Source organism: Hypomesus nipponensis, chromosome 21, assembly GCF_054491055.1.
Source record: "Hypomesus nipponensis isolate SF chromosome 21, ASM5449105v1, whole genome shotgun sequence".
Lineage (NCBI taxonomy): Eukaryota > Metazoa > Chordata > Actinopteri > Osmeriformes > Osmeridae > Hypomesus > Hypomesus nipponensis.
Genome location: NC_140381.1, coordinates 10,926,613 through 10,952,160, shown reverse-complemented (window position 1 = coordinate 10,952,160; position 25,548 = coordinate 10,926,613). Strand labels below are relative to the sequence as shown.

Sequence of the window (25,548 nt, the reverse complement as noted above, 5' to 3'; positions counted from 1 at the left end):
AAATCCAGAAAATCACATTGTAGGATTTTTTATGAATTCTTTTGCAAATTATGATGGAAAATAAGTATTTGGTCAATAACAAAAGTTCATCTCAATACTTTGCTACATAACCTTTGTTGGCACTGACGCGGGCAAACGTTTTCTGTAAGTCTTAACAATCTTTTCACACACTGTTCCTGGTATTTTGGCCCATTCCTCCATGCAGATCTTCTCTAGAGCAGTGATGTTTTGGGGCTGTCGCTGGGCAACACAGACTTTCAACTCCCTCCACAGATATTCTATGGGGTTGAGATCTGGAGACTGGCTGGGCAACTCCTGGACCTTGAATTGCTTCTTATGAAGCCACTCCTTCGTTGCCCGGGCGGTGTGTTTGGGATAATTGTCATGCTAAAAGACCCAGCCACGTTTCATCTTCAATGCCCTTGCTGATGGAAGGAGGTTTTCACTCAAAATCTCACGATACATGGCCCCATTCATTCTTTCCTTTACATGGATCAGTCGTCCTGGTCCCCTTGCAGAAAAACAGCCCCAAAGCGTTTCTATCCCCATGCTTCAAAGTAGGTATGGTGTTCTTTGGCTGCAACTTGGCATTCTTTCTCCTCCAAACACGATGAGTTGAGTTTTTACCAAAAGGTTCTATTTTGGTTTCATCCGACCATATGACATTCTCCCAATCCTCTTCTGGATCATCCAAAAGCTCTCCAGCAAACTTCAGACGGGCCTGGACATGTACTGGCTTAAGCAGGGGGACACGTCTGGCACTGCAGGATTTGAGTCCCTGGCATTTACTTGCAGTTGGATATTAGAAATTCGCTCTCGCAAGTGTCCGATGAGCCGCAACTTTTCTTTGTTTTCAAAACTGCCAACTGGGGCGGCAAGGCTATTTTTAGGGTGGCAGTTGCCACCCCATGCCACCCCGGTAGATCCGCCCCTGGACAAAGCCAACCATGTCCCTGTCTATGGCCTAGATAACAGCATTATTGTGATGTTAAAGATTGTGTGACATTAATAGCTTCTAGCAATTACATCAATATACTCAGCTATGTTCTCAGTCATGAACAATGTATTGTCGCCACCTAAACAAAGAAACAGATTACATAAAACATTTGTAGATTTTGATACTTTATTTAACTAATTTAAAACAAATATTTTTATAAAGAAATGTACATTTCTATAATTTTTCATTAAAAAAGAAATGCCCATAGTTGAGGTGATTGCACAAAATTACATGACATCAGACCTGAGAATAAAATATGATTTACATATTTAAAGTCAATGTAAACAAAGCCCCACCAACTGCTGACAACTTTTAGCATCAATTTAAAAGGAATACCTACTGTACATGCATTACTAAATGATGATTTATCAAATAATCAATAAAATATTTTTATCAACATTAATACCCTAATGCTACATTAGGATTCAAAAACATTAGCTTTTCTTATCTAAAAGCAATAATTTATTTATGCTTTATCAACATAATGGCTGTGCCAGAGTATGAAGTGTTTCGGTAGACCTCAGGAAACTTCTACAGTACATTGTTTTTGTTTCTTTACAGATTAGAGGTAGACTTCAGACAACATCATCTCTCATCATCCCTCTCATATGTAGAAACTAGGATGGCAACATTTGATTCAAGTGAATTTAAGTACTTAAAGTGAAACGTGTAATTTGTTTATTGCCTATATAATAACAATAAAGACGAGTGATTTTTTCTTTCAATGCTTTCAGATGTCTTGGCAGGGTCGGCTCCAAAGGAGGGTCATTGACGGGCAATGCCACCCCAAATGGAATGCTGTTCTATAAGAGAGTTATATACAAAATGCCTACTTGTGGAAAACAAATGTCCCCCCATCCAATTCATTCTGGAGCTGAGCCTGTGGCTTGGACTACGATTACATATTTTGAAAAGGCTATGGCATAATCAGCAGGCTTGACCCAGGGCTCTATTAATATGAGCCATAAGCTATTTGGCCATGTATTTGATAAATCTAAAGATTTCACAATCAATCCGATATCTGTGGGAGTCACACAACTGTAATAAACACGACCAATCATTACGATTGGACCGGCACTAATGATTGGACGGCATTCTGACTGAATGCAATGATTGAACAGGGTACTTGTCTGTCTGTCTACCTCCCAGCAGTAGTCAGCGCGTTAATGTGTTTTGGAGTGGCTTTGAAGGGAGGGGTGGGATATTTTGGTTTGAATCCTTTCAAACTCCAGCAAAAATTGCTACAGAATGTCAAACTGCAAAGAACACCTTGAAGGTGGCACGATTCATATACACATTTACACATTAAGTGTGTTTATGACAAGACAGACATAATTCCATTCTTCAGTCTATCTTTTTGCAGTTTTCTATCAAGCAGCCATAGGAATGAAGCTTACCAATAGTAGCACAAATGAATAACATGAACACACATAACACCATAGTCAGTTTAAAATGGTAAAAACAGACATGCATGCATCAGTCACAGCAACATGCTGCTACAGCAAACTGTGTATGTGTTAGTCTCCAGTGTAGAGACCAACCGTGCTCGCACTCAGGGGCCTACTCCGTCTCAGCCTCTGGCTACTTTCTGGAGTCTGTAATGGATGATAGGAAAATGAGAAAGCAAATAAATGGGAGAGTGAGAGAAATAGTGAGAGCAGACAGACATACAGAGAAAGATAAATATAGCAAGAGATTTAAAATGGACTCCAACATAGTTCTTCAAAGAAGGCAATCTTATTTAACGTCAGCACCTTACCTGAAGTGAGTCCTCGTCACCGCCCTTGTTCAAGTAGTTCAGGGAGGCAGCTCGTTTCATACTGAAGGTATGAAAAAAATGAAAAAAAGGAAGGTCCCATTCGTTTTTCAAATCAAAAATTGAAAAATATATTGTTTATTTACTTAGGACTTATTACTTACATCACTATGGTGTTGTTTATTCAAACACAAAGACTAGTACACAATATCCTTATTCAGACTCACTTAAGTACTTTTCTTTTCATTAGAATAAATGTAAGTGTATGTGTTACTCACCGTGGGTCCCTAGGTTCTGGGGGTACGTTTCCTTGAAGTTTCTTTACCAGCATCTCACTGCTTCTCCGTAAGATGGCTTTTAAATTCCCCAAGGAACCAGCCCTTCTCATGGTCCCACTGCCATCCTGATAGAAGACCATGTACGTCAAATTAGCTTAATACAGATTTTAAACGGTTTCCTAACAAGTAAATCCTTGCAAACCCTTCGCAGAGAAAGTACTTGAAAATAAAATATTTCCTCAAATGGCTTGGATAGCGTTTCCCAGTGAGGAGATAAGAACGGCAGCATTTCGGCAGGTCAGACAAGGGTGTTTAGATTATCCAAAATTATCCACCAGGAGAACCTAGTCAGATGAACGACAAGGAACTCCAAACAAAAGGTAATGCTGTCCTCTCTCTAATCTGCCTTTTGCTATCCTGTATTAAATGTCACCTGGATCAAACATAATATAAACGCATGAATGTACAATACTCGTTTTAACCCACTGCTCTATTATCCACGTAACATTTGGTATATTTAGCCAATAATCTGACCAGGAAAATTATCAATGCCATTGTTTTTGAGGAGTCCAAAGAGAGCCTTCCAGAGGGTGGCTTCTCACTCAACTCACTTCCACTCAAACATCAAGCCAAAATAACAAAGTCCCCCTCTGAAAATGAAAGTCTTTATTCCAGTTGATGTCAAACAGGAAAGACGCATTTCATCACAATGCAAAAAGCAGGGTTGTAATGCAGTGCAGATAGTGCATTACCACTAATGCAAGAGGAAGAATTAAGACCGTAAACCGAGTAGTATAGACGGAATAAAAATGCGCCACAACTTTACTAGATAGGTCTATTTGCTCAAATGCCAGTGTTTTTCCAGAAGTACCTAATTCCACCATTCCTTTTTGTATGTCAAAAGTTCATTGGAATTGAATCTTAATTTAGTGTCATAAATAGGGAGCTACACATTAATCCTGCATGTAGTGTTCCTATTCTAATTCTATATGTGTTACATATGTTTCAGTGTAATGCTCTGTAATTACATGAATAGTTCCCAAAGTAGTTATACTGTAACTATATAGTACCTAAGGATAGTTCTAGGCAGAATTGTTGAAATGGCTGGCTATAGAGACTACAACTTACACAACATACTATATTACATCCTTTTTGTAATTTTTTAAGGATTGAAAAGCGAAATACATCAAGGAAACAAACAGTTTACAATGACATTAGGGTACATCAAAGAGCACATCATTATTTGCAAAATGTACATTCAGTTCACATAACACTTTAAACGATACCATACAATTTATACGGTTAGATCCACAAGACAATTTATATGGTTAGACAAATCCCTTTAATTAAGCTTACTTTACACTGCCATAAATTTGGGTGCACAATTAAATGTAAAAGAAGTAATAGAGTCTACTGATATTAGTTTGCAGTGTATGAGCTATTTTCTGTTCAAGATAACTAGGGTGTTGGCTGACAGACTAGTTAACCAGTCATTTTAATAACTCATGACTTTTATTGAGATGTCATACGTGAAACAAGCAAGTATCTCTGCTGGAATAACAAGATGAAAGGACAGCATAAAGTGGGCCAACTCTGAGCAGTGGAAGTAACAGGTGTGTGTGCGCGCGCAACACATAAACAAAGCTGTCCAAATCTCAATACGAAATCACATGACATTTCCGTGTTTGTGAGTCTTGTGATACATAAAACAACTTATGTTGCCTATAACAGAGATGGCTGAATTAAAGCCTGTTGGTACAACAATTTATACCACAAATCAAAGTCTAAATTATATTCAGGCACTGATTCCAACATGTCCATGTTCCTTTTGTTGTGTGACAATAAAGAAAGTGATAGCTCACGGGGACATTGCAAAGATACAAAATGAGTACTACCCTGTATATTAAAGACAATAAAAAAAGATATATAAAATAGGCGACAAATAGGAATTGAAACCTAAACTACAGACTAAACTTAGGACCTACTATAACAAACAGGCAATTAATGTGTAAACATAACAGATGGGACCACTAAAATTGTGTCATCATATATATTTCTTATGCTTCTCGTGCTATCAGACATGTACAACAGATTGACTAACTTGCAGATTTTTATATCAAAATCTGTATGTCAAAACTGACTGGTCAGCTACAGTAATAGAATAATGACCATGCCTCATTCTTAAAGCTATGCTGGTAAACACAGCTGTTTTGCTAACTGTAGACTATGAATCAAAGATAAGAAGCAATTGAAAAAACTAAAAACTAAAAATGTAGGTACATTATCCCTGGTTAAAAGCCTGGACAATAAACGGACTGTGCAAAAACAAAGGCTTAAATTAAATCGTGGTTCTAGAGCAGCAGACATCATTTTAACCATGGTGACCAGTGACCAGAGTGTGCTTCTGGAAACATCTGGAGCATTTGCAATGGAATCATAATGTATACAATATGCAAATGAGTCAGGAAAGGCAGGGCAGAGAGTTTGCACACGTGAAAACAAGTACAATTCTTTGATTTTTCTTCTCAATTCAACCATTGGTTTTAAGTGGCACAGTCCAAAAGCTAATTGTGTTATTTTCACTAAACCTGTGTGTTGGGTTTGTACTACCACATTAGACATCAAAATAAAGTTAGGGACACAGGAAGCGATATCAGTATACAGAAAACAGGGAAAGATGCAGAAAAGGAGAGGATGACAAGAGAAATGAGAGTGGAGAAAAAGCTGCAAGAGAAACGGCTTAGTGGCGAAAAATGGGGAATAAAGAGAAAAGCACATGATGACGAAGAGTAGTGAAGAAATAGAGGAGGACGAAGCAGAAAAGATACACATATTTAGTCTTTTCTTTTTCAGACAATCTTTTTTTAGACAGAATTTCAAGTGGGAAGAAGGCGCCCTCTACCAGACGGAAAGGTGTTTCACACTGAATCACACCAGAAGCATCCATTTTGATTTAGTCGTCGGGATTTGATTTTGTGGAGAAAGTGAGAACAAGTTGTGAGGAAGGTCATCCCTCATCCCGTTGATTTAAGCCTATTGGAAATAGAAAAGGGGGAGAGGAAAAATACAGGGAGAGAAAAACAGAAATATACAGTGATCAAGAGAGAAAGACAAAAGGTTAAACACCCACCTAAAAGCCTTGAGAGTTAAGAGCTATAAAACAGGATCCAAAAGTTTTAACTGATTGGATGTTTACAGAACTAATGTATACAGTTGGTATGTATACATTATTGTTGGAATGGTAAAACAAACAGTCAATTACGGTAAATTCATTGAGTCAGTGTCTCAAATCTGTGTTGGTCTTAGTCTCTAGAATTGTTATGGACAAATCAAGTGAAAACAGTGTGACTGGTCAGGCAGGACATTTAATGATGTCACTGCTTGCTGTCACTGCTTGCTGTCACATTGCTTGTAAAAGGGCTACACAAATTAAATTAGGTATGATTTAAAATGTGTTTCCAATCAAAATTAACTAAACACTGGGGTGGTACATGGAAAAGTACACAGTCAAAATGTGTACTTGTGTGCCACTGTGTCTCACATAGACAAAGTGGTATAAAGAGACACACAATATGCTAATGATCTGTAAACTATGGCATCAGTACAACTCAATGACTCAAGGCCGATATATGCTTCTGCGTTTTTCGAAAAACTGACACATGGGAACGCCCTCATCTCCGTGGAACGCCCTCATCTCCGTGGAACGCCCTCATCTCCGTGGAACGCCCTCATCTCCGTGGAACGCCCTCTACGGGCTCTCCGTCAGCCCTCGGAGAGCTTGACGTGCACCTCCTCAATTTTCTAACTATCCGTCGTAATTTCGGAGAGCTACGGAGACCCCCTTGGCTGTGATTGGTCAGTATTAAGAACTGCTTGCGTCAGGGGCGGGGTAGCCGTGATAAACAGGACAAACAGAATCCTTTGACCGCCATTGCTGTACGTTTTTACAATTCATATTCCAGCTAAACAGTACATGTAAATCAGCACCCACAACCTACGGAGAACCCTGAACGCAGTCTATCCGTCCGTATCCGTCCGTATCCGTGCGTATCCGTGCGCCCGCCCATCCGCAAACGGAGACGCAGAAGCATATTTCGGCCTTCATGCACACCGTAGCAGCCCCTTCACACAGTTCAAAGAACTAGCTACCGACACTTAGGTACAGCCTACTCACGGCATACTGCGGGCAACACAGTAGAATAATAGAATAAGGCATAAGACTTATCTTACATAAGAATGTAACCTAACATAAGAATATCCTAAAAACTCAAATGATAATACGTGATGACGTTTTTTGACTTTGTATATATTTGTGCCCACCAATGTGAACTTAACAGCGCAATTGATACTTGATCTAAACAGCAATGGGAATGTATCCCATCCTGTAACTAAGGAATGTATCACATGTACCCTATGAATAGATCAGGCAATTCTTTGGCGTATCCTTTTTCCCAAAGGGAAATGACAGAACATGACATTACTGTACATACTTGTTCAAAGGGAAAAATAGGACTGCGCTCACCCCATTCCAGTCCACACTGCCGTCCTCCCCTGTATCAGAGGCACACTCGTACTTGACACTGCTCAGACTCTCCCTGCTCCTCCTCCTGTCACCATCCCTCATAGGCTCCATCGCCCCCTAAAAAACCAACACGCATACACACACACAATATTTATTCATACAGAAAAGTGGCTTGTGAATATGTCCCTGTACCCTAAAAGCAAGAATGCACACACAGGTGGAGTGCTTAATGGCGAACTCTGGAATTAAGGTAATAGGACACAAAATTTAATGATGGTACTGTTGTATCAAACATCTAGCTGTAGCTGACCTGTTTTCGGGACCTCAAGGCACATTCCTCCAGGGTCTCTGCAGCTTCCGTCTTGCCTTGCCGGCGGTATAGAGCTCCAAGGTTACGCAGTGTGGTATTCACTGTAGGGCTGGGACAGACATACACATGCGATGAAGGGAGTCCTCTGTCACAACTACAGTCTTGAACCATCGCTACACAACAAGCCCCTTCATAACATAGCCACATTGTTCAGAAAATAGAATGACCGTATATCAAAGGAGCTAAAGATGAATCAGAACTGGTGTAAGCTCTTACAAAGTTTCATATGTGGTATGCTTTTAATATGCTTACATGTTTGAGTTTATACTGCATTATTATGCACATTTCTATAACTTTTGTGATGTCACTATTTTGGGGTTCAGATTGTGAAAAGGTGTTTTGTATTGATGCAATTAAGTCTAGCTATACTCCAGAGTAAACACTAAATAACATTTACAATAGCATGATAGCCATTTCAGGGAAAATTAAAGTTGTCAAACTCAGATAATACAGATCTTCTCACCTGTTCACCTTGCATGCTTTGTACCAGCCACCATATTCTCCATAGGGAGTGCCATCTTTGCCCTGGGTGAAAGGGTTGGAAGAAACATCAAGTTTAAGGAGAGGCAGGGTAGCTTAAAAGAAAAAAATCTAAATATCGTCATATAAACTGTAAAAACGTACATTTTATTGACATAAAACTTTAACACATATGAACATGCACACAAACAACTTACTTTGCTTTCCTCCCTCTCCTCGGCATGCATCCAGATAGGCTTGTTCTCAGCTGCAGAGACAGAGGAAGACAGAAAGAGGTATGCTACAGGCTGAAAAACATCAAAATATTTTTTATTCAAGTACAAAAATACTCATAATAAGAAAAAGTATTCAAAACAGAAGACCCCTAGAAGGAAATCACATTTACATTTAAATGTGTGTAAAAGAAGGATTATCTAAAAATTAAATTAATTTAAAATTGAATTAACTGGAAGTTGATTCCACTATTTTGGATGTTGACCACCACTATTATTTTGTCGTCCAATTGGTAAAAAATACAACAGGGAGACAAAGCACAGATTTTGCCTCAGCAACACATTTATTGGAAAAAAAATGGAGGTGGAAATGCATGGAGATTGGAAAAAATAAAAGAAGACTTCCAAGGCACATGTAAAAAGACAAACAAATGTTTTTTTACGAGTTAAAAAAGTTTTATAAAAGAACAATATAGGAGAAAAAAACAAATCAAGGCAAAGATGCTGTCATTAATAGTAAAGCATGAGAAAAGTGTTCACAAACATTACATTAAAAAACATGTGATTACAGGACACACATTAAATAGAGGAAAAGAATTATGATCAAATTAAGACGAACAAACAAGAAAGAATAAAAGTAACATGGCTTGGCATAATATCTGTGTAACACTGTCCATATCATGACTTGATATGACAGCTTATGAAAACATTTTGTATGACAATGGACACAGCTTTATTGTCTATAATAGGAAAAGAGTATCATGTCAGATGTCATTGGCAAACATTGGTAATAATGGTAATATTAATAATAGGCTCTCAAGCAATGTCATCTTTGTGACAGTGTTCAGTAGATATTATTATGGTAAGCGTTACCACAGGGAGCTTTTTGAAATAAAGACAAATTTGATGACGATTGAAGAGGACACAAGTAAACCTACCAATTATTGACACAAAATAGCATGTGCCCACAAAAATTAAAATAAACATTTGAAAAAGTAAAAAACAAGACAGCAAAAATAGATGTGGATTAAAGTGTATAGACAATGAAGAATACAAGAAACTACTTGTTTCGACCGAGACTAGTGTCTTTTCACATTCTTTACTGCCACAAGTTAAAAGCAGTTCATAAAATGAGTACCTCCAAAGAAAGTGTTACAGCAAAGGTGCATTTTGTCCTTTTTAACTGTATATTCTTTATAAAATATTTTCCAACCTTTCACTCACCTTGTTGTACCATACTTACATTTTAACAGACATACATACGTACACTGAGGCCCTTGAAACCTGTGGCACTAAGGTAATTACAACTTAAAGATGGGAGGGTTTAACCATTCACATCAAAATAACTGTTTGCAGATACTCACAAAATAGAAAACCAGTTAAGTTCCTACTACATTCAATAGAGGGTCACATTGTGATAAGGAACAATTGGGATTACTGATCTTGAATGATTCAACTTCAGAGGATCTGCCTCAAACCCTTAGACTGCATAGAATATTGAGCATAAATCATGCCTGCAGTAAATTGTCAATGTGATTAGTTGATCATGAAATGGTTTCAATGTCGCTAACCATGAACCATTAATCGAAATCATCCATACACATATAAGTTTGGACCTTACACATAGCCCTAGGTAAATTGGCTCAACTAGCCAGAGAGTTAGGCTCACTAACAAACAACAACCCTATTGTAGTACAGTGCACTCTAGAATCATGCAGTGTAAGTAACTGCAGTGGCCTGTTGGTGTTCCTAAATACAGGTTCATATTAGATTATACCCATTTGTCTTTAATATGAATGGAATTGACATTTAGTCATTGAGAACTATCAGTCCATTCTAGAAGGTATCTCCAGTAATGCGAGGTGAAAGACATTGGATAGAGATTGGTCGGTATGAGGTGTGTGTGTTGGGGGAGGGCGAGGCAAAGGCTTATCCCCATGTATTTGTTGTGGCTCTTTCTAGTTTGGGACTCGTTTGCTCACCATCCACAGATCCAAACTCCTTCTCGTGAGCACGGGTGAGGATTTCTTTGTACAGGATCTCTGCCTCCTTGTATTTCCCCTGCTTTAGGTAACATGAAGCCTGGAGACACAAATGGAGAGTTTGGTGGCCACCCACTGTTTCAACTCATAATAAATAAATCATGTGACCAGGGGCCTCATGTATAAACGTTGCGTACGCACAAAAAGCTTGCGTATGCTGGTTTTCACACACACTTTGTGATGTATAAAGATGTACTTGACGTGAGAATGTGCGGGCCTTCACGGAAACTTTTGAGCAGACGTGAGAATGTGCAGACCGTACGCAAAGTCTTGTCTGCATCTGTGCGAATTCTAACTGAAAAGTGCTGAGACTCACCAAACATTACAAAATAAAGTTTCCACTAGTACGTTTATGAGGTTGACTATTCAAAAAACATTAAAATAAAAGTTTGATCATTAATGTGGATAATCACATCAAAATGCCAAAACCCAAAACGGGAAATGCTATATAGCCTTCTGTTTATACCGCCACCACTTAATTACTTCTGTTAAACCTGAGGCTGTCAAACAAACGACAAAATCACTCAGGAAATGCATGTCACACTAACCCTATAGCTGCCATGCTGTTACGATGCGCCACCACTCGTTTCTTTATTTAAAGTTTTATATCGGACCATTTCTTCTTAATTTCTGCCATGGTCCGGTTCTATGCACTTTACATTTAGCTAAATCTCAAAGTGCTGCACGTTAAAAACAAGAAACAGCGCAAATAGTGACAGTTTTCCACTCTGCCGACTTTCTTTTGTCACTAATATCTGATGACAGGCCGCCAAACAGGACACATTTTCTCGCCTCCACCTCTGTTGTCAGAACCTCGATCTCACAGTCCCCGTATTTCTTCGAATAAACGCTGCGGCGTTTAACGTTCATTTTTGGTCCGGTGTTTCTTCGAGGAAGGCGTTTATTCGTAGAAATACGGTAATTCAGACAAAGAAATGACCTCGGGAGCGCATTTATAGCCCATCTGCATATTAATTTATGGGAGGAGGCAAGGCGGGGTCAGTGGCTCGTTCACGTGCGGTCAATCTCACGTTGATTGTGATTTATAAAGGAAAGGTGCGCAGGATCTGGCGTACGACCGGTTTTATACATGTGAATATTTCTGTGCGTAGGTACTTTTCAAGTTTTGGCCGTACGCCATCTTCTGGTATGAAAGCTGCGCAATACTTTATACATGAGGCTCCAGGTATTTTCCAATTGAGACTAAACAGCAACGATCCGTAACATGACTTTAAAACAGGACAGTTTTAGACAGTAAAGGGTCAAATACAGTAGCAGGCTTTTTAACATTTTGAGCAAGACCTCAGCCTTAATAAAAATGATTGCAGATCAAATGACGTAAACCTTCAAGTATGTGGCACCATCATGGAATCATATTAGTCAGGGCCCTTACCAGATTGTTCTTGGTCTTGGCAACATTGGGGTCATCGGGTCCTAGCCTTCGCTCGTAGATCTCCAGGGCGCGACAATAGTAGTACTCCACCTCCTCGTACTTGCCCTGGTTCTGGCACAGCAGGGCCAGGTTGTTAAGCTGCTTGGCCACATCTGGGTGATCCTTACCGAGTACCTTGACGCGACAGGGAGCACAATAAATGATTTGCTTTACAAAAACGCACCTGCTTTAATTGTAATCTGTGTTCATATTTAGTGTAGAATCTAATGTTTCCCCATTTATGTATTTCTTTCCCTTATACTGTATGTTAGCCAAATATTAGTTTGAATGTGTCACTGGTTTCAAGTTAATATTCACACAATTTGTAGGACAAGCTTATCTTTTACTCTTCATATTTTTACTAACCTGGAACCTGTGGATGACCTACCTTCTCTCTGATCTCCAGAGCTCTCTTACAAAGGGGTTCAGCCTCCTTGTACTTCCCCCTCTTCCCATACAAAACGGCCAGATTGTTCAATGTGGCCGCAACCTGGGGGACAGGCCAGAGTAAATGTTTTGGGCCGATTTGAAAAAACTGTTTCCGGTGAAATTGTCGAGTGTGTTTGTGTCAGTTGCAGATGGGTCCGTTTTTTTCTGACATTTTACAACTGATATTTCTGTTTATTTTAAATATACTACTACTAATAAGTAGGCATACTTAGATTAAAAGCATACATTTGTTGCTGCTCATTTACACTTGTTGCTGCTCATTAAAACTTCAAAATACTAAGAGTGAAGTGTAGAATGAAACAGGGTTCTGTTTCATTCTATTCCCTTAGTGCAAGAGGGAATGGTCTAGTCTATGTTGCAGCCTCACATGAAAAAGTTGCATCAAAACGAAGACATTTGGCAATCCTGTGTAAAAATGTTCCTAACCTATTTCTAACAACGTTGTCACTGGCAGTATCTACCTAAGCTAATATAGCTAATAAAACAAGTTTACTAGAAGTGATCATTATGTGTCAGTAACAACATCCCTGAAGGCTAGGGGGTCATGTGATGTGACCGGCTATCCACGCTGTAAGTAGGGAAAACCGCCTTGCACTTATCTACTCTAATTGTTTGGATATTGAATGGCATTGATTGCTCTACAAGACTTATGATCATCATTTGATACCACTCTTGTTGTTAATTGCTTGAAGAATAATCAGTTCCACCTCAAATACTAGCTCAACAGTGCAAATACAGGGAAAACAAAGCTGACTAAGATGCAAACCTGACCCCGGGACCGGTAAGTACGTTTTACAGCTAAGTTGTTAACTACTAGACTACCGATGTTTAGGAATCATAGGAGCTAACCAGTTGAAGGGCGTACAAAAATACACTGTGTTGATATCACCGCCTAGAAACATCACACCTAGCTACATGTTATCGCCCTGGCCTTTGCCTGTGGTGTTTCTGCAGTTGTCTTAGGTAGCTAGCTATCGGCCAGAAGTTAGCAAGCTAATAATGTTCTACTATACATAATGACGTTTGTGACTGTAGCTAGCTAGTTAGCTTCCCTTTTCTTTCTAAAACTTAAATTATGCCTAAAACGTCAAATGGAATGTTCGCGTGGATACAAGCAATGCAATCGGGACCAAGACAAACATTTTGACACCGACATTGTCTATATAGTGCAAAAATTGAGAGTCGAGTTAGGGTGGGAAAATAATAAAGAATATGTATGAGAGAGAATATAGGCGTGCCTTGCCAAAGGAAAGAAAAATAAGGAAGAAACACCCGGTGACTAACTAGACTTGAAAGAACTTCAGAAATCATTTCCAACTCAAAGAGTGCCATCTCACAAATCATCCAGTGGATACTATGACTATAAGATATCGCTGTTGCAGTTGAGTGCCATGCCTTACCGCAGGATGGTCTTTGCCCAGGGTTTTTTCACGGATGGACAGAGCATCATTGAGTAGGTGAGCGGCCTCCTTGTATTTGTTCTGGTCTCTGAAAATGAAAAACAAAAAACAAACTTGTGATTATATTTCAGCTCAAACAACCCAAGACACAAGTAACATATCATGGCCTGTTAATGGTTAGTAAAATCTATGCCAATCCAATATGAGCTTTCATGATGTGCAGATGTACAACACAAAACCCCATTTTACCCATTCTGCCCCCACACACCAACCTGTAGACGAGGGCAAGGATGTTGAGCATGGTGGCCACATCCGGGTGGTCATGTCCAGAGGTCTTCTCCAAATCCTCCAGGGCCTGTTTGCAGAGGGGCACGGCCACCTCATACCTCCCCTGGGAGGCATACTGGATCACCAGGTTGTGGAGTGTCCTAAGGCGGGCCGGGATCTCGTAGCCCCCCTGCTGGGCTGCGGCCACTGCAGCACTATTATGCTGGTGATGCACTGTGGGACAGGGAACATCCACTTGTTTTAAGAAACTGCTGTACAGTTCAGACTCGTGAAAGGACATTTGGCAATCGAGCAGTTTTGCAGATAAGGGAAACTTATTCCTAAATTGATGGCGGGGCAATTTGCATGGAACATTTACAGAGAGTGATATAATGATATAGATATAGAAAGGTGGATGTGGAGCAGTCTACTTACTGCCTTGGCTGTTCTCTTCCTCGTCATTGGGGAAGAGGTCATCCAGTGTGTCTTTAGGAGGCTCTCCATCTTTTTCCTCCTGTAACAAGTAAAATAACGAAGATAGACATTTTTTTGTGGTTCCACACAAGATGTTTTATAGATGAGATTGATTATCAAGGATATCCTCTGTCATACTGTAATCACACAAACTTTGTTACAACTAAGGACACTGTGTTCTGTAAGCATGCTATTGTAGGCAGCAACACGTACTTCTCATGCTTACAGTACTAAAATGGACTCTGTGGTCGTGTTGAGTCGTGTTGAGTCCCATTCATAAACACTCTTCTAGCTGCTTCAAACTAAACATTTTGGTTTGCCCTCAAAGGACCACAATATTGCATTGGGGTTAAAAAAAATTGTACTGACAGTGTATGATCATCTATATTCATCATATCATTCCTTCTTAACCAGACAGACTTGAAGTCTCTTCCCAAGCAAGATTACATTTCATTGCTCTGATTGCTTATATTCATCCATTTCTATGTAACTGTGTCGAAAGGCATGTTGGTATTCACGTATTGATAATGCCCTTTGGAAATGGCAAGATTAACTGAGAGGTTCCATTTGCAAATTGACCTACCGCTAAGCCCCGCCCCCCTAAGTTACTGTTGCTAACTCGGACAAGCTATCGCGGCTGAGTAGAGTTTTAGCTTTCAAAAGGGACTTCATTATGCAATGAATGGAGGGATACATAAAAGTAGATATGGTGGATGACAAACTTAAATTGGAGGCGAGAATTTACAGATCTCAATGCAAGAGGGAGAAGCTTCATCTCACGGTCATTCACGATTCAAGATAACATCCAAGACTCCAAGATGTTGTTATCCTGAATCATGGCAAATCGTATCCTGAATCGTGGATATCCAATGCTTGGCAAGACCAGCATTGTTGATGCACCGCAGGGTTAGATTAGCTACATTATTTTACCTTCAATTTATTTAACTAATCTGGATAGGCACTGACATGTAAACCTACGTTTATTAGTTTATTTACTAGCATTACCCTGTCCCTGACAGGGCAGTGTCCTAACTTTCTAGCTAGTGAATAGCTAGCCAAATGTTATACGTAGCAAATAACGTCAACTAGTTTTAACCAGAGATAACTTGCCTAAGCCTTGCATAACATCAGTGCTGAAAGTAAGCCGGTACTGTCAATGACAATAATGTGATGACATCCTTGTTTATCTTTGTTACGTTGAGCCGCCCCCCTGGCATCAGCTGGATCAGGTGCTAGGACAACTCACAGTGGGGGACACGTCTTCGTCGTACTTCTTCATCTGGTTCATGAACTCCAGGTGCTTCTTCTCCTCCTCCAGCTGGGCCACGCTCTGCTCGCTTTTCTGTAGCTTCTGCTGGGTGCCAGCCAGCTCGTCCCGCAGCCACTGGTTCTCCTGGCACAGGCGCCGCACCTGGGCGCGCAGCTTCTGCTTCTCAGACTCCACTGCGTTCAGGTGGGCTGATAGTGCCATCATCACCTGGACAGTGAGACAGTGAGCAGGAGAAGATAACTAGGCTAATATATTTACTTTTTCTTTAACCAATAAGACCTATTGCAGAAATTAATGGTTAATTGCTATTTGTGAAATGTATTTCAAACTTGCGCAATAAATCATCAACATTCATCCAAACGGGCTCCATTTAACTTAGGTTACCGAGTCAGAAAAGTATTCTATAGGAAGATTTTCCATGTGGATTAATTACACTTCTAACCATACTCAATTCTACATGAGTTAGGGTTAGCCCAGTCTCGGATTCATCCATCTACAGTGTTACCTGTGCCTCGCCAAGGCCAAGCTCAATCATCTCCACTGACTTTCGTAGCAGGCTGGACTTCTCATGAACCAGGTTGGCCTCTTCATCCTTCTTCAGGCAACGGATGGTCTCCAGCAGGCTGTGAAGGATGGAGTTGTGCTCGCTCTTCAGGGCCTCCAGGCCCTGGATCACCAGCTTGGTGCTGGAGATGATCTCCTCCTGGGAGAGCTTCTCCAGACGCTCCTCTCTGGGGTACACCATGGTGGACATGTCCTTGGCCTACACCCCTAGACTGTGGAGGGTGGGGGGAGAGAAGGACAGGCGAAGCTTTCAGTAACAAGGGTAAAAAAACTGACATAAAACAAAGACAGATTCTTTACTCATCAGTTGATCAAATGAAGAAGTTCAGAATTTGACCATGGTTTTCACATGCCCATGGTTGTGTAAAACTTAACGATTTAGCATAGAAACGTTCTGACACGTAAAATAACAGTTAATTGAACAACTCAAATGCACAAAAGTTCTTATTTTTTAATTATTTACACAATAGAAAGATCACAGACAAAACAGTTCCAACGTAAACCTGACTAAAATGCTCTTATTGTCTTACCAGTCCAACATATTAAAGTCTCTAGCACCACCACCACAAAATAAGCAATTAAATGAAACATTAAGCTTCCCCAATACCTTCACTTTCAGGTCATTAAATGGATGTACGTATAAACAATCGGTAAAATACAGTTCTTAAACCTAAAATACAAAAAATGTTCTTAACATACTGTAGTGGTAGTTCAATCTAGACCCCACATGTAAACTGTCCATTCTTCAAACAGTGGACAAAGCTAGACGAGAACCAATCAAAACACTCCTGCTCTCTCCTCCTTCACAAGACCATCACATGATTATGCTTGCACTAGGGTATAGCAAGCAGAAAATGAGTTCAGCTTCAAGCACTTAGCTGAAAGTTAGCCCCTGAGATAATGATAAGTCCTCTGTATTTTGTTGTTGATGATTTAGGCTAAGCTAACTGCAGGAAAATACCCCCATGGATATTCTCATAAAAGAGAGAAGCCCTTCATGTTGAATATCTGTAATTAGGTTGAGTGCCCTCTACTTTATAAGCGTAGGGAACTACAAAAATTGCATTTGAAAGCCAATGAAATACAAAAATAACTACTTGTGCACTAGGCCAAAGTAGCCTTTAATTTCACCTGAATAAACACACACACACTTAATGTAAACTACTCAGGCACTACACCAACAGATGGACATACAGTACAAAGACAATACACAAAGGTTCTGGCTTGCACAGAATGGTACAGAACTGAATGACATTCCTTTCCTGACTGAGGCTCAAAACAAGCTTTTTCAGCAAGCTTTGAAACGGGTTGACGAGCCTAGGTTTAATCCTTTCCCTTTAAATAAACATAAAAGTAACAAATGGAAGAAATTAAAATGGAGGCCTAGTTTGCACACAAATTGTCAGACTACTGTACGTATGAATTAAAACTCTTACGAAAGAAACTGATGACTTCAGGGGACAATGATGGACTTTTCTAGAACATCAGTTAGCTGATGTTCTAGCACAACCCCAGGTTGACCGATAAAGACAAATTTGCAGAATCTTGGCTATGCCTTTACCTAACATGATGATGACCTTGGTAGATCATTTGGAGGAGAAAGCAAAAGTTGTAATGTTGTAAAACAAAACAAAACTGCTTAGCAAAGCGCTGATATTTGCATGAGAGCATGGCAAGCTGAAAACATTACATTCTGTTCCTCAACCAGTCTGTCTACATCCTATTCCCTTTAGTTCAATCACGAGATGGAATTACAGGCTCCAAAAGAGCCATCTTTTATCTGATGACAGCTACTACAGTGTTTTATAGGCCATATTTTCAGACTCTATTCTGACTTTGTGGAGGATGGAAGGATTGCTGGTGATGAATGTGATTTAGGAAAGGCAGGAAATGAGACACTGGTGAAAGCAGTAGGAGAGGTGAAATATAGGCGTGTTGGCTGGAAAATTGGTTTGTTTGGTCGTTTAAAAAGAGAAAAAGGATAGCATGGACTAAACCAGAACAATGAATCGCTTCAAACATTTTGATGAGAACACATGTTCACACTGATTTACCAAATAGCATGCTAAATCATAAATCAATCAATGCCAAAATATTGTTTGATAAGTTAAGTTGTCTTCAGTCTACTGAAGTTGAAGGCAGTGGCCAAGCTAGATAGCAAGTAAGAAGCTAGATACTGTATTGCCTATGCTACTTATTTAGTAATTGCTAGTTGAACCTTAGCATGGACATGGAATACATTAACCTCAGTAATCCAAACTCAACAGAATACTTGTTCTCTGTAGGGTAAATGCTTTAGTGTGTGGGTTACTGGGCCTCATTGTCTTCAGTCGTATGAAATGCTAAGCACTGTCTGTAAATGTGGTGTAGGAAATGACAGTTCACTAAAACATGTAACAAGCTCTGAAATTGCTTTTTAATGTGTATTTTTCAGCTAACTGAATAGACTATTCACTCTTATAGTAGATGCTGTGTAATAATAATAATATGTTACGTAAACACTACATATTACTTTTAGCCTCTTTGCTCCGGGTTAAACAGAGGCCTACAGAAACCAAGGGTTTAAAACAGCTGTTCTGGTATAATGTATTTTGGTATAATTGCTTTCCAGAAAGACAGTTCCAACAAACTTGACACTGGTGAGTCATAGAGGTGAGTCAGTGTGCAGTTCAAATGCCACAATGTGCCTCATATAAAAAGACAAGGGAGGCCGACTGGCACAAAGGAGAGTTCTGCTCAAGATAATTGGCTCTCTTCTGGCTTTACTGGCGGCCTTGCTAATGAAATGTCTGGCTTGTTGGCATTCACAAATGATGAGTCCGGCATTACAAATAGATATAATGGTTCCATGGACCTTATCTAACTTGTTCACTATTTTCATTTCAATCTGCATGATGGTGCGTTTCTGTGATGCTAATTCAGGTTGTAAAAGGTAACGTAAAACACTACACCACAAAACATCCATGGGGACAAACATCCACTTAAACGTGCAGCAAAGAGCATTAATTATTAGGTTATTGCCAGATTGTTTAGACATTTAAATAGACTAGTGTACAGGCCTAGGCTACATCAAACCTGTAAAAAAATACAGGTTAAATTATTCTTAAATGTTTGTTTCGTTACTGTATAAAATAGCTATTCTACTATTGTCCTCTTCCATTTTACAGGCAGGCTGCAATATCACATGATTCAATTGGAATTTAATTATGGATTTAGACCAAATGTCACATAAAACCTTAGGACAAGATCTGTTAGGCTAGCACGGAAGTAAAATGTCACTGTAGCACTATGAAGGCCATTTTTTAAACAACCTTACAAATGATATACTGCTATATTAGTCATTCATATTTTGCCTTGTGCATCAACACTGTTGCCGTAATAAAGACGAGACCTCCACGTCAATGCAGTACAACAATATTGATTAACAGGAAGGCTTAATTCAATAAGGAAGCACAATAATCCCACAGATTTGGCCTGTGTTCTGTTTCTTTCAAAATGCAACATTAAGCATTTCAAGAAGGGCACTTATGGTAAAGAAAAGAGTTATAGAGAATGAATGATGTATTCCTTGGTCCATTTATATTCCCCTTCCTGTAGTTTCCAGGGATGGTTCTCAGTGCTCACTTTTAAGGACATGCTAATCCTTCAACTGGAGACAAATTCAGTATTATTAGTACTAATACTAGTTTATAGACAATTTTATAATCAACCATTCTATAAAATGTTTTAGGAATAACAGATAGTAAGATAAGTAGGAAAAAGTGAGGTGCTTATCAAAGAATCACATATCATGGATGTCTGTTCACGCTGCATCACTTGACACCATGCCATCTAAAGAGGCCATTTGGTCCATTTAATCCAAAGTAGTTGTCTGATTTGTCCAATGATCTGACACGGTCCATCACTGGGTTGCTAGCAAGCAGTCATGTGTCAGCACTGCCAGCTCAATGTTGTTTTCCAAAAGATTACTAACAGTTTACTTTGGGAGTGACTTGTAAGAGCAAGTCATCACTGTCTGTGAATATGTCACTCCAGCTCCTAAACAATAGTCATTCAGAGATGCAAACTTTCAAGGTTATAGAGATGTAATAGCCTCATTGCATCTCGGCACTGATGTAAAAACATAAAGAAAGCAGATTAACAGTTCTACAAACGCCTACTGTACCTAATATTTCAGTCACCACCGTCATTGGCTACACTATTTGTAAGTGCGTGTGTGCATTTTGTTCTATTCCTACCTTAGCACTTGGTAAAAATGTAACGACGTGACCAGGTTAATCTCTTATCTTAGTCCGTCCTAGTTAAATATTATGGGATGTCTCGGGTCCATAGGTCACTACGTGTGCATTTCGAGATTCAATTTACATTTTCTTTGCTAAACTAGGGCAATGTAAAACTAGCATCCCCAGGTCCTTTACTAGAATGGGCCTTCTGAATGTACTACAGTAGCTTGCTAGCTATATGTCATCAAAAAACACTTTGATTCCAAAATCGCTCTCTCGACACAACGTATTGTTCAAATTTCGTTATCTGTTATGGAGGCAATGTGGAGCATAACAACACATCGGCACATCATGACTAGCAAGCGTAGCAAATGTAGACTAGCTATATTGCAAACGTTATTATGGATAACTATGGCTATGCTAATAAGCTAGCGAGCAAAACCATCCAGCAATTTCACTCAACTTGAACGAAAATAATATTTACTACACCGTAGCCAAATAAATTTTTGATGTTAAACGATTAATGATGTTGAGATACATACCCACACAAATCGTCCCTCTGCAGATAGATACTGTAACTTTGAGCCTCGACGTACAGTACTAGCTCGGCTCAGCACTCACAGCTGTTTACAGCTGATACAGCAAACCGCGGCAAGCCCAGCAATACTAAAAAAAAAAAATACAGCGTCAACGGGTGGGAGTATTTCCAGGACTCATTCAGAGCCACACTTTGTCATCGCGTGCGACGGATGAAAAAATAAATTGACTGTACATAAATGTCATGTCAGAATGACTTTACCAGTTAGAATATTGTTATAAAAAGGTTGGTCAACGACAGTGATCTCTTTAAATGCAATATGTCCTCCGTGGTTGATAACAAGCTATGTAATCCCACAATTCCCAGCGATCATTTACGATGACGTATTCGGGCGTGGCTGTTCACTTCATTGGGTGTCTTGTGATGTCTCTCTGTACCCCTTTCTATAGACTTTGGGCAGCAAGCTACTTGGTTTATGTATAAATATGTAAAGCCTCATTGAGCCATTCATGTATTCGTTGTCCTTTAATTAAGATGCATTTCGTTGCAATTTAGTCCAGCTAAACTAGGGTCGGGTGGCAAATACATCATTATTTGCATTATGCACTACAACACAGTCATTTTTAGTCATCTGGCCGTATGGATCCCAAACTGTAACATAATTTGCAGCAAGCATAAACAGAAGGCATGACAAAGGTAGCCTGGCCTGCCTCATGCAGATCATGACGACTGTTTCCAAGACTTAGATTCGTACCACTGCCATCTGCTGGTGATAGGACACTTCACTTAGGCTACAAGGTCAATTTAACTACTAAAACTGTAACTACAGAAGCTGAGCTGTGCGGGTGTTAAAATTAACAGTAGCATTTGACATAGGATATTCTTGGTCTAAAATGACTTTTCTGACTCAGTTGTAGGATAGAACACACTGCTTTAATATCCTTGTTTTCACTTACATTTTAAACTCTCCAAAATCCTATTTCCAAATGGAATTCCTTTAAAAAAAGAGGTCAACTCTTTGAAAAGTATTAGAATAATAAAAGGAGCATATAAAAATGAAAAGATGAACCTCTGACAAAGAAATGGTGTTCCCACTGAAATTAAATTAAACTTTTAAGTATTTATTAAAATCCATAACTTTACTATAGGGACTACAACATCTTTACAAATTGTCATTTAACTATATGCATCATATTTAAATAGTTAAATGTAATTTTTTTTAAGCAAAAGATGCAAGTACCTGTTAAAACTTGTATATAACAATCAAATGTTCATTAACTGTTTGTGAAGCATGTATTAATGTCCTGTATAATGTGATGTATTTAGTAAGCATTTAAAGTAGTAATTTATTTGAAGTGGGATTCATATAAAACGAAACATTGTTAGCCAATAGACATACAATTGATATGAAACATAACAGATAAAAAGCAAAAGGGGTTTGAGCTTGTATTCTTTAGTGGTTCATAAAAAATGTAACACTATTACAAATGACAATAATAATTGTGCAAAAACCTCTAAAAAGTATATTTCAAAAAGCTGATAAGCTTTTTATTGTTATCTCACAATCCAGTTACCCCTGGTAAAGGCTTCCTTCCATTGGATCAAAATATTGTTTCAGAAATACTTAATGAAAAAAAATACATAATGCGCAAAACTAATAAAGACCAGCTCTCGTTCCAAATAAAAACAATAAAGAGAAAGACAGTGAACCTTGACTGTTACTAATCCATACAGAACTGGTCAAAGCCCCTGGAAACAAACAATGTTGTAACATTATTCAGCTACTCTGGTGAAAACATGAATAACTGAACAAACTAGAAAAGTAACACCATATCAAATTACAAGAGAAGTCATAGTTTCCCATGGTTGAAATGGACAACTGGGCTACATAGTATCCCTTCAAAGCAAGCACAGATAAGAATACGATACACGAGTGCACACAATATTCCAAACTTCAACACAAATTGTAGTTGAACATCAATACATTGTGTGCAAAGTAAATAGAGAAACAAACTAAAATAATTGAGAAATGGCAAAATAAAATATAAACCGGTTTCCACATAGTTGGAGGTGAAAGAAAATGCTCAAATAATATCACAATAACTTTCACACATCACCCAGTATTCTGGCAATTCCAAGTCAATCAATCTGACAATCCTTTTTTCACAAGTTTTTCCATAGGAGTGTGTCTATCTTAAAAGACAGTATAAAAACAGTTACAGAGGACAGTATACAGCAATTCCTTGTTGAATACGGCACACTAGTTAGTAAAGGGATTTGTCTTTCAGAATTAAAGAAGTAGAAAAATAAAACCACTTAAGTCACTAGTAAACAGTTAACAACAGAGCACCAAGATGGAAAATCCCCTCTGAGAACTAAACTGCAGAGCCCTTGGCATTGTTTTAATGACGTAAAGACTATTTGTCTTTTGAAATGTCAATTTCTTGTTTTGTAACTTCAAGCAAAAGTCAGTAAAAGTTGGAGTTTGATCATTTATTATTATAACTAAATATAAGAGGACCCTTTACATCACTGAGACCCCTAGATAAGATTAGTCTAAAGACAATTTTCGGATATTAGCATTTTTATTTGAATTGAATTTCTGTTTAATACCAAAATCATCTTCTCTTGTATCTACTTCATTAATTGAAATTGAAAGACTGTCACTTTTTATATACAGTCAGAACTGACCAAACAGGATTTGAGTGGTTACCACACAATTCATACAGCTCACTTAAAGAGGCAACCCTTTATACAGAAAGTGAACAAACCTGTGTAAATATTTGATACCATACAGAATACACCATGTTCACTTAAGTCCTTCCTCAGCATGTCTGTTTCTTGTAATTATACAGCTGTAAAGGTTACAGTTCCTTACTTTCCATACACTGTGCTTGTAAATGAAAAAAAGGCAAGTATGCTAGCTAAAGAGTCGTGTATCAAAAACAGAGATAAAAAGAGAGCCAGTACATTACTTCAAATCAGGAAGGGAGCCTCTGAAAATATCACAGCAATTCCTTTTTCTGTAATCATCTACATACCCTCTTTTCATATAATACACTTCGACACACACTCAAACACACTCTTTCCAATCCCTTACATTATATACAATACATTTAACCACATCAGATTTCACAGAAATAATAGAAAAAGTAACCAAAGTGCAAACAAAGCTGCCATTACTGGTGGCTGTTTATTTCTAATCACAATATATACTATTATAATTAAAAGGCAGCATTACTTTTTTAACAAAAAGTTTTTTTTCCTCTCTTTTTGCTGGTGTTTAAAACAGTAACATTAACAACAACATCCATGTAATACCAAGAACACAGGTTTTAAATTTGATAATTTCCACAGGAAAGGGACTAGGGCTTGTTGTTATTATAATTTTTTGCTTATTCAGAGAAACCTCAGGAGAATTCAAAACTGAACATGGGCTCTCTCTTCCTTTTTCCCAGCATTTCTGCTGACAGATTTCTGCTCCTCAATGCCTCCTCGGGCACCCAAATTGGAGACAACTTGACAAAATGTTTTGGGAGATTTAAGAGTTGAAATGTTTCATTCTTTTTAGCTCCCCTAATACTTAAAAGGTGCTCTTAAGATGTGTTTTTCTTGCAATGTAGACAATCACACAAACAGGATTTAAAAATAAATCAAATTAGATGGGATGGTGTCTTATAATTCCAAATAAGATAAATGATTGAACTGTAAGTTGATAGCAGTCTCCACAATTTACAGATTGCCTGATGTCTACCAAGTTATGATTGTTGAGAACAGACTGAGGGAGCAACATGTCGGAATGGAATTCTACCCAGATTCCCTCTGTATGTATAAGAACTGTCCTATCACTTGAATTGATCAGGATCAGTCCCTGGGATGGCAGTGGCAGTTCGATCTCACATGGGCTTGGTGTAGCCAAATATCCCCACGGGAAAGTGCTTGACGTGGGTGGGCCACTGGGCAGCTAGCTGGAAAAACTTGACATCGTTCCACTCCACACCGTCGATTGAGACTACACGGAGGGGGGATTACAGACAGACACACATTTTGACATAGGAAATGACAAATAGCTAATAGGTGAAATTAACAGAAAATGTACTTATGTCTTTCTCTATCACTAGGTGGCACTGTTGTTTTTCTGATAATCAAGTGTCATCAAGAGCAGTGGTTCCAAACCCTGGTCCTCGGGACCCCCTGTCCTGCATGTTTTAGATGTTTCCCTGCTCCAACACACCTGATTCAAATGAATGGTCACAAGCAGGCTTCTGCAGAG

General features: G+C 38.9%; 2 protein-coding genes across 5 annotated transcripts in view; both read right to left on the bottom strand.

Annotated features, from left to right (window-relative positions):
- Positions 1-1,105: 1,105 nt before the first annotated feature.
- LOC146237974 (kinesin light chain 1-like) lies at positions 1,106-21,640 on the bottom strand. Of its 3 annotated transcripts, XM_084684959.1 has the most exons (17): positions 21,537-21,640; positions 21,280-21,403; positions 16,456-16,726; positions 15,927-16,157; positions 14,642-14,720; positions 14,212-14,440; positions 13,940-14,027; positions 12,478-12,579; positions 12,051-12,224; positions 10,598-10,697; positions 8,601-8,650; positions 8,387-8,448; positions 7,864-7,972; positions 7,554-7,670; positions 3,032-3,156; positions 2,757-2,817; positions 1,106-2,592 (listed from the first exon to the last, which is right to left on the bottom strand). In XM_084684959.1, the coding sequence occupies exons 3-17, from the start codon at positions 16,702-16,704 to the stop codon at positions 2,515-2,517; spliced, it is 1,854 nt and encodes a 617-aa protein (XP_084541085.1). In that variant the 5' UTR covers positions 16,705-16,726; positions 21,280-21,403; positions 21,537-21,640; the 3' UTR covers positions 1,106-2,514. The 3 variants fall into 3 exon arrangements, with proteins under 3 accessions (XP_084541085.1, XP_084541084.1, XP_084541086.1); XM_084684958.1 differs by having other exon boundaries at positions 21,280-21,628; XM_084684960.1 differs by lacking the exons at positions 1,106-2,592; positions 2,757-2,817; positions 3,032-3,156 and adding an exon at positions 3,683-6,064 and having other exon boundaries at positions 21,280-21,626.
- A 2,113-nt stretch (positions 21,641-23,753) lies between these two features.
- The window catches only part of LOC146237972 (phosphofurin acidic cluster sorting protein 2-like), a 42,864-nt gene continuing 41,069 nt past the window's right edge, over positions 23,754-25,548 (bottom strand). For both annotated transcript variants that reach the window (XM_084685367.1, XM_084685366.1), the window contains one exon: positions 23,754-25,287. In XM_084685367.1, coding sequence (XP_084541493.1) covers positions 25,172-25,287 — 116 coding nt within the window. In that variant the 3' untranslated portion in view covers positions 23,754-25,171. The remainder of the gene's footprint in view (positions 25,288-25,548) is intronic.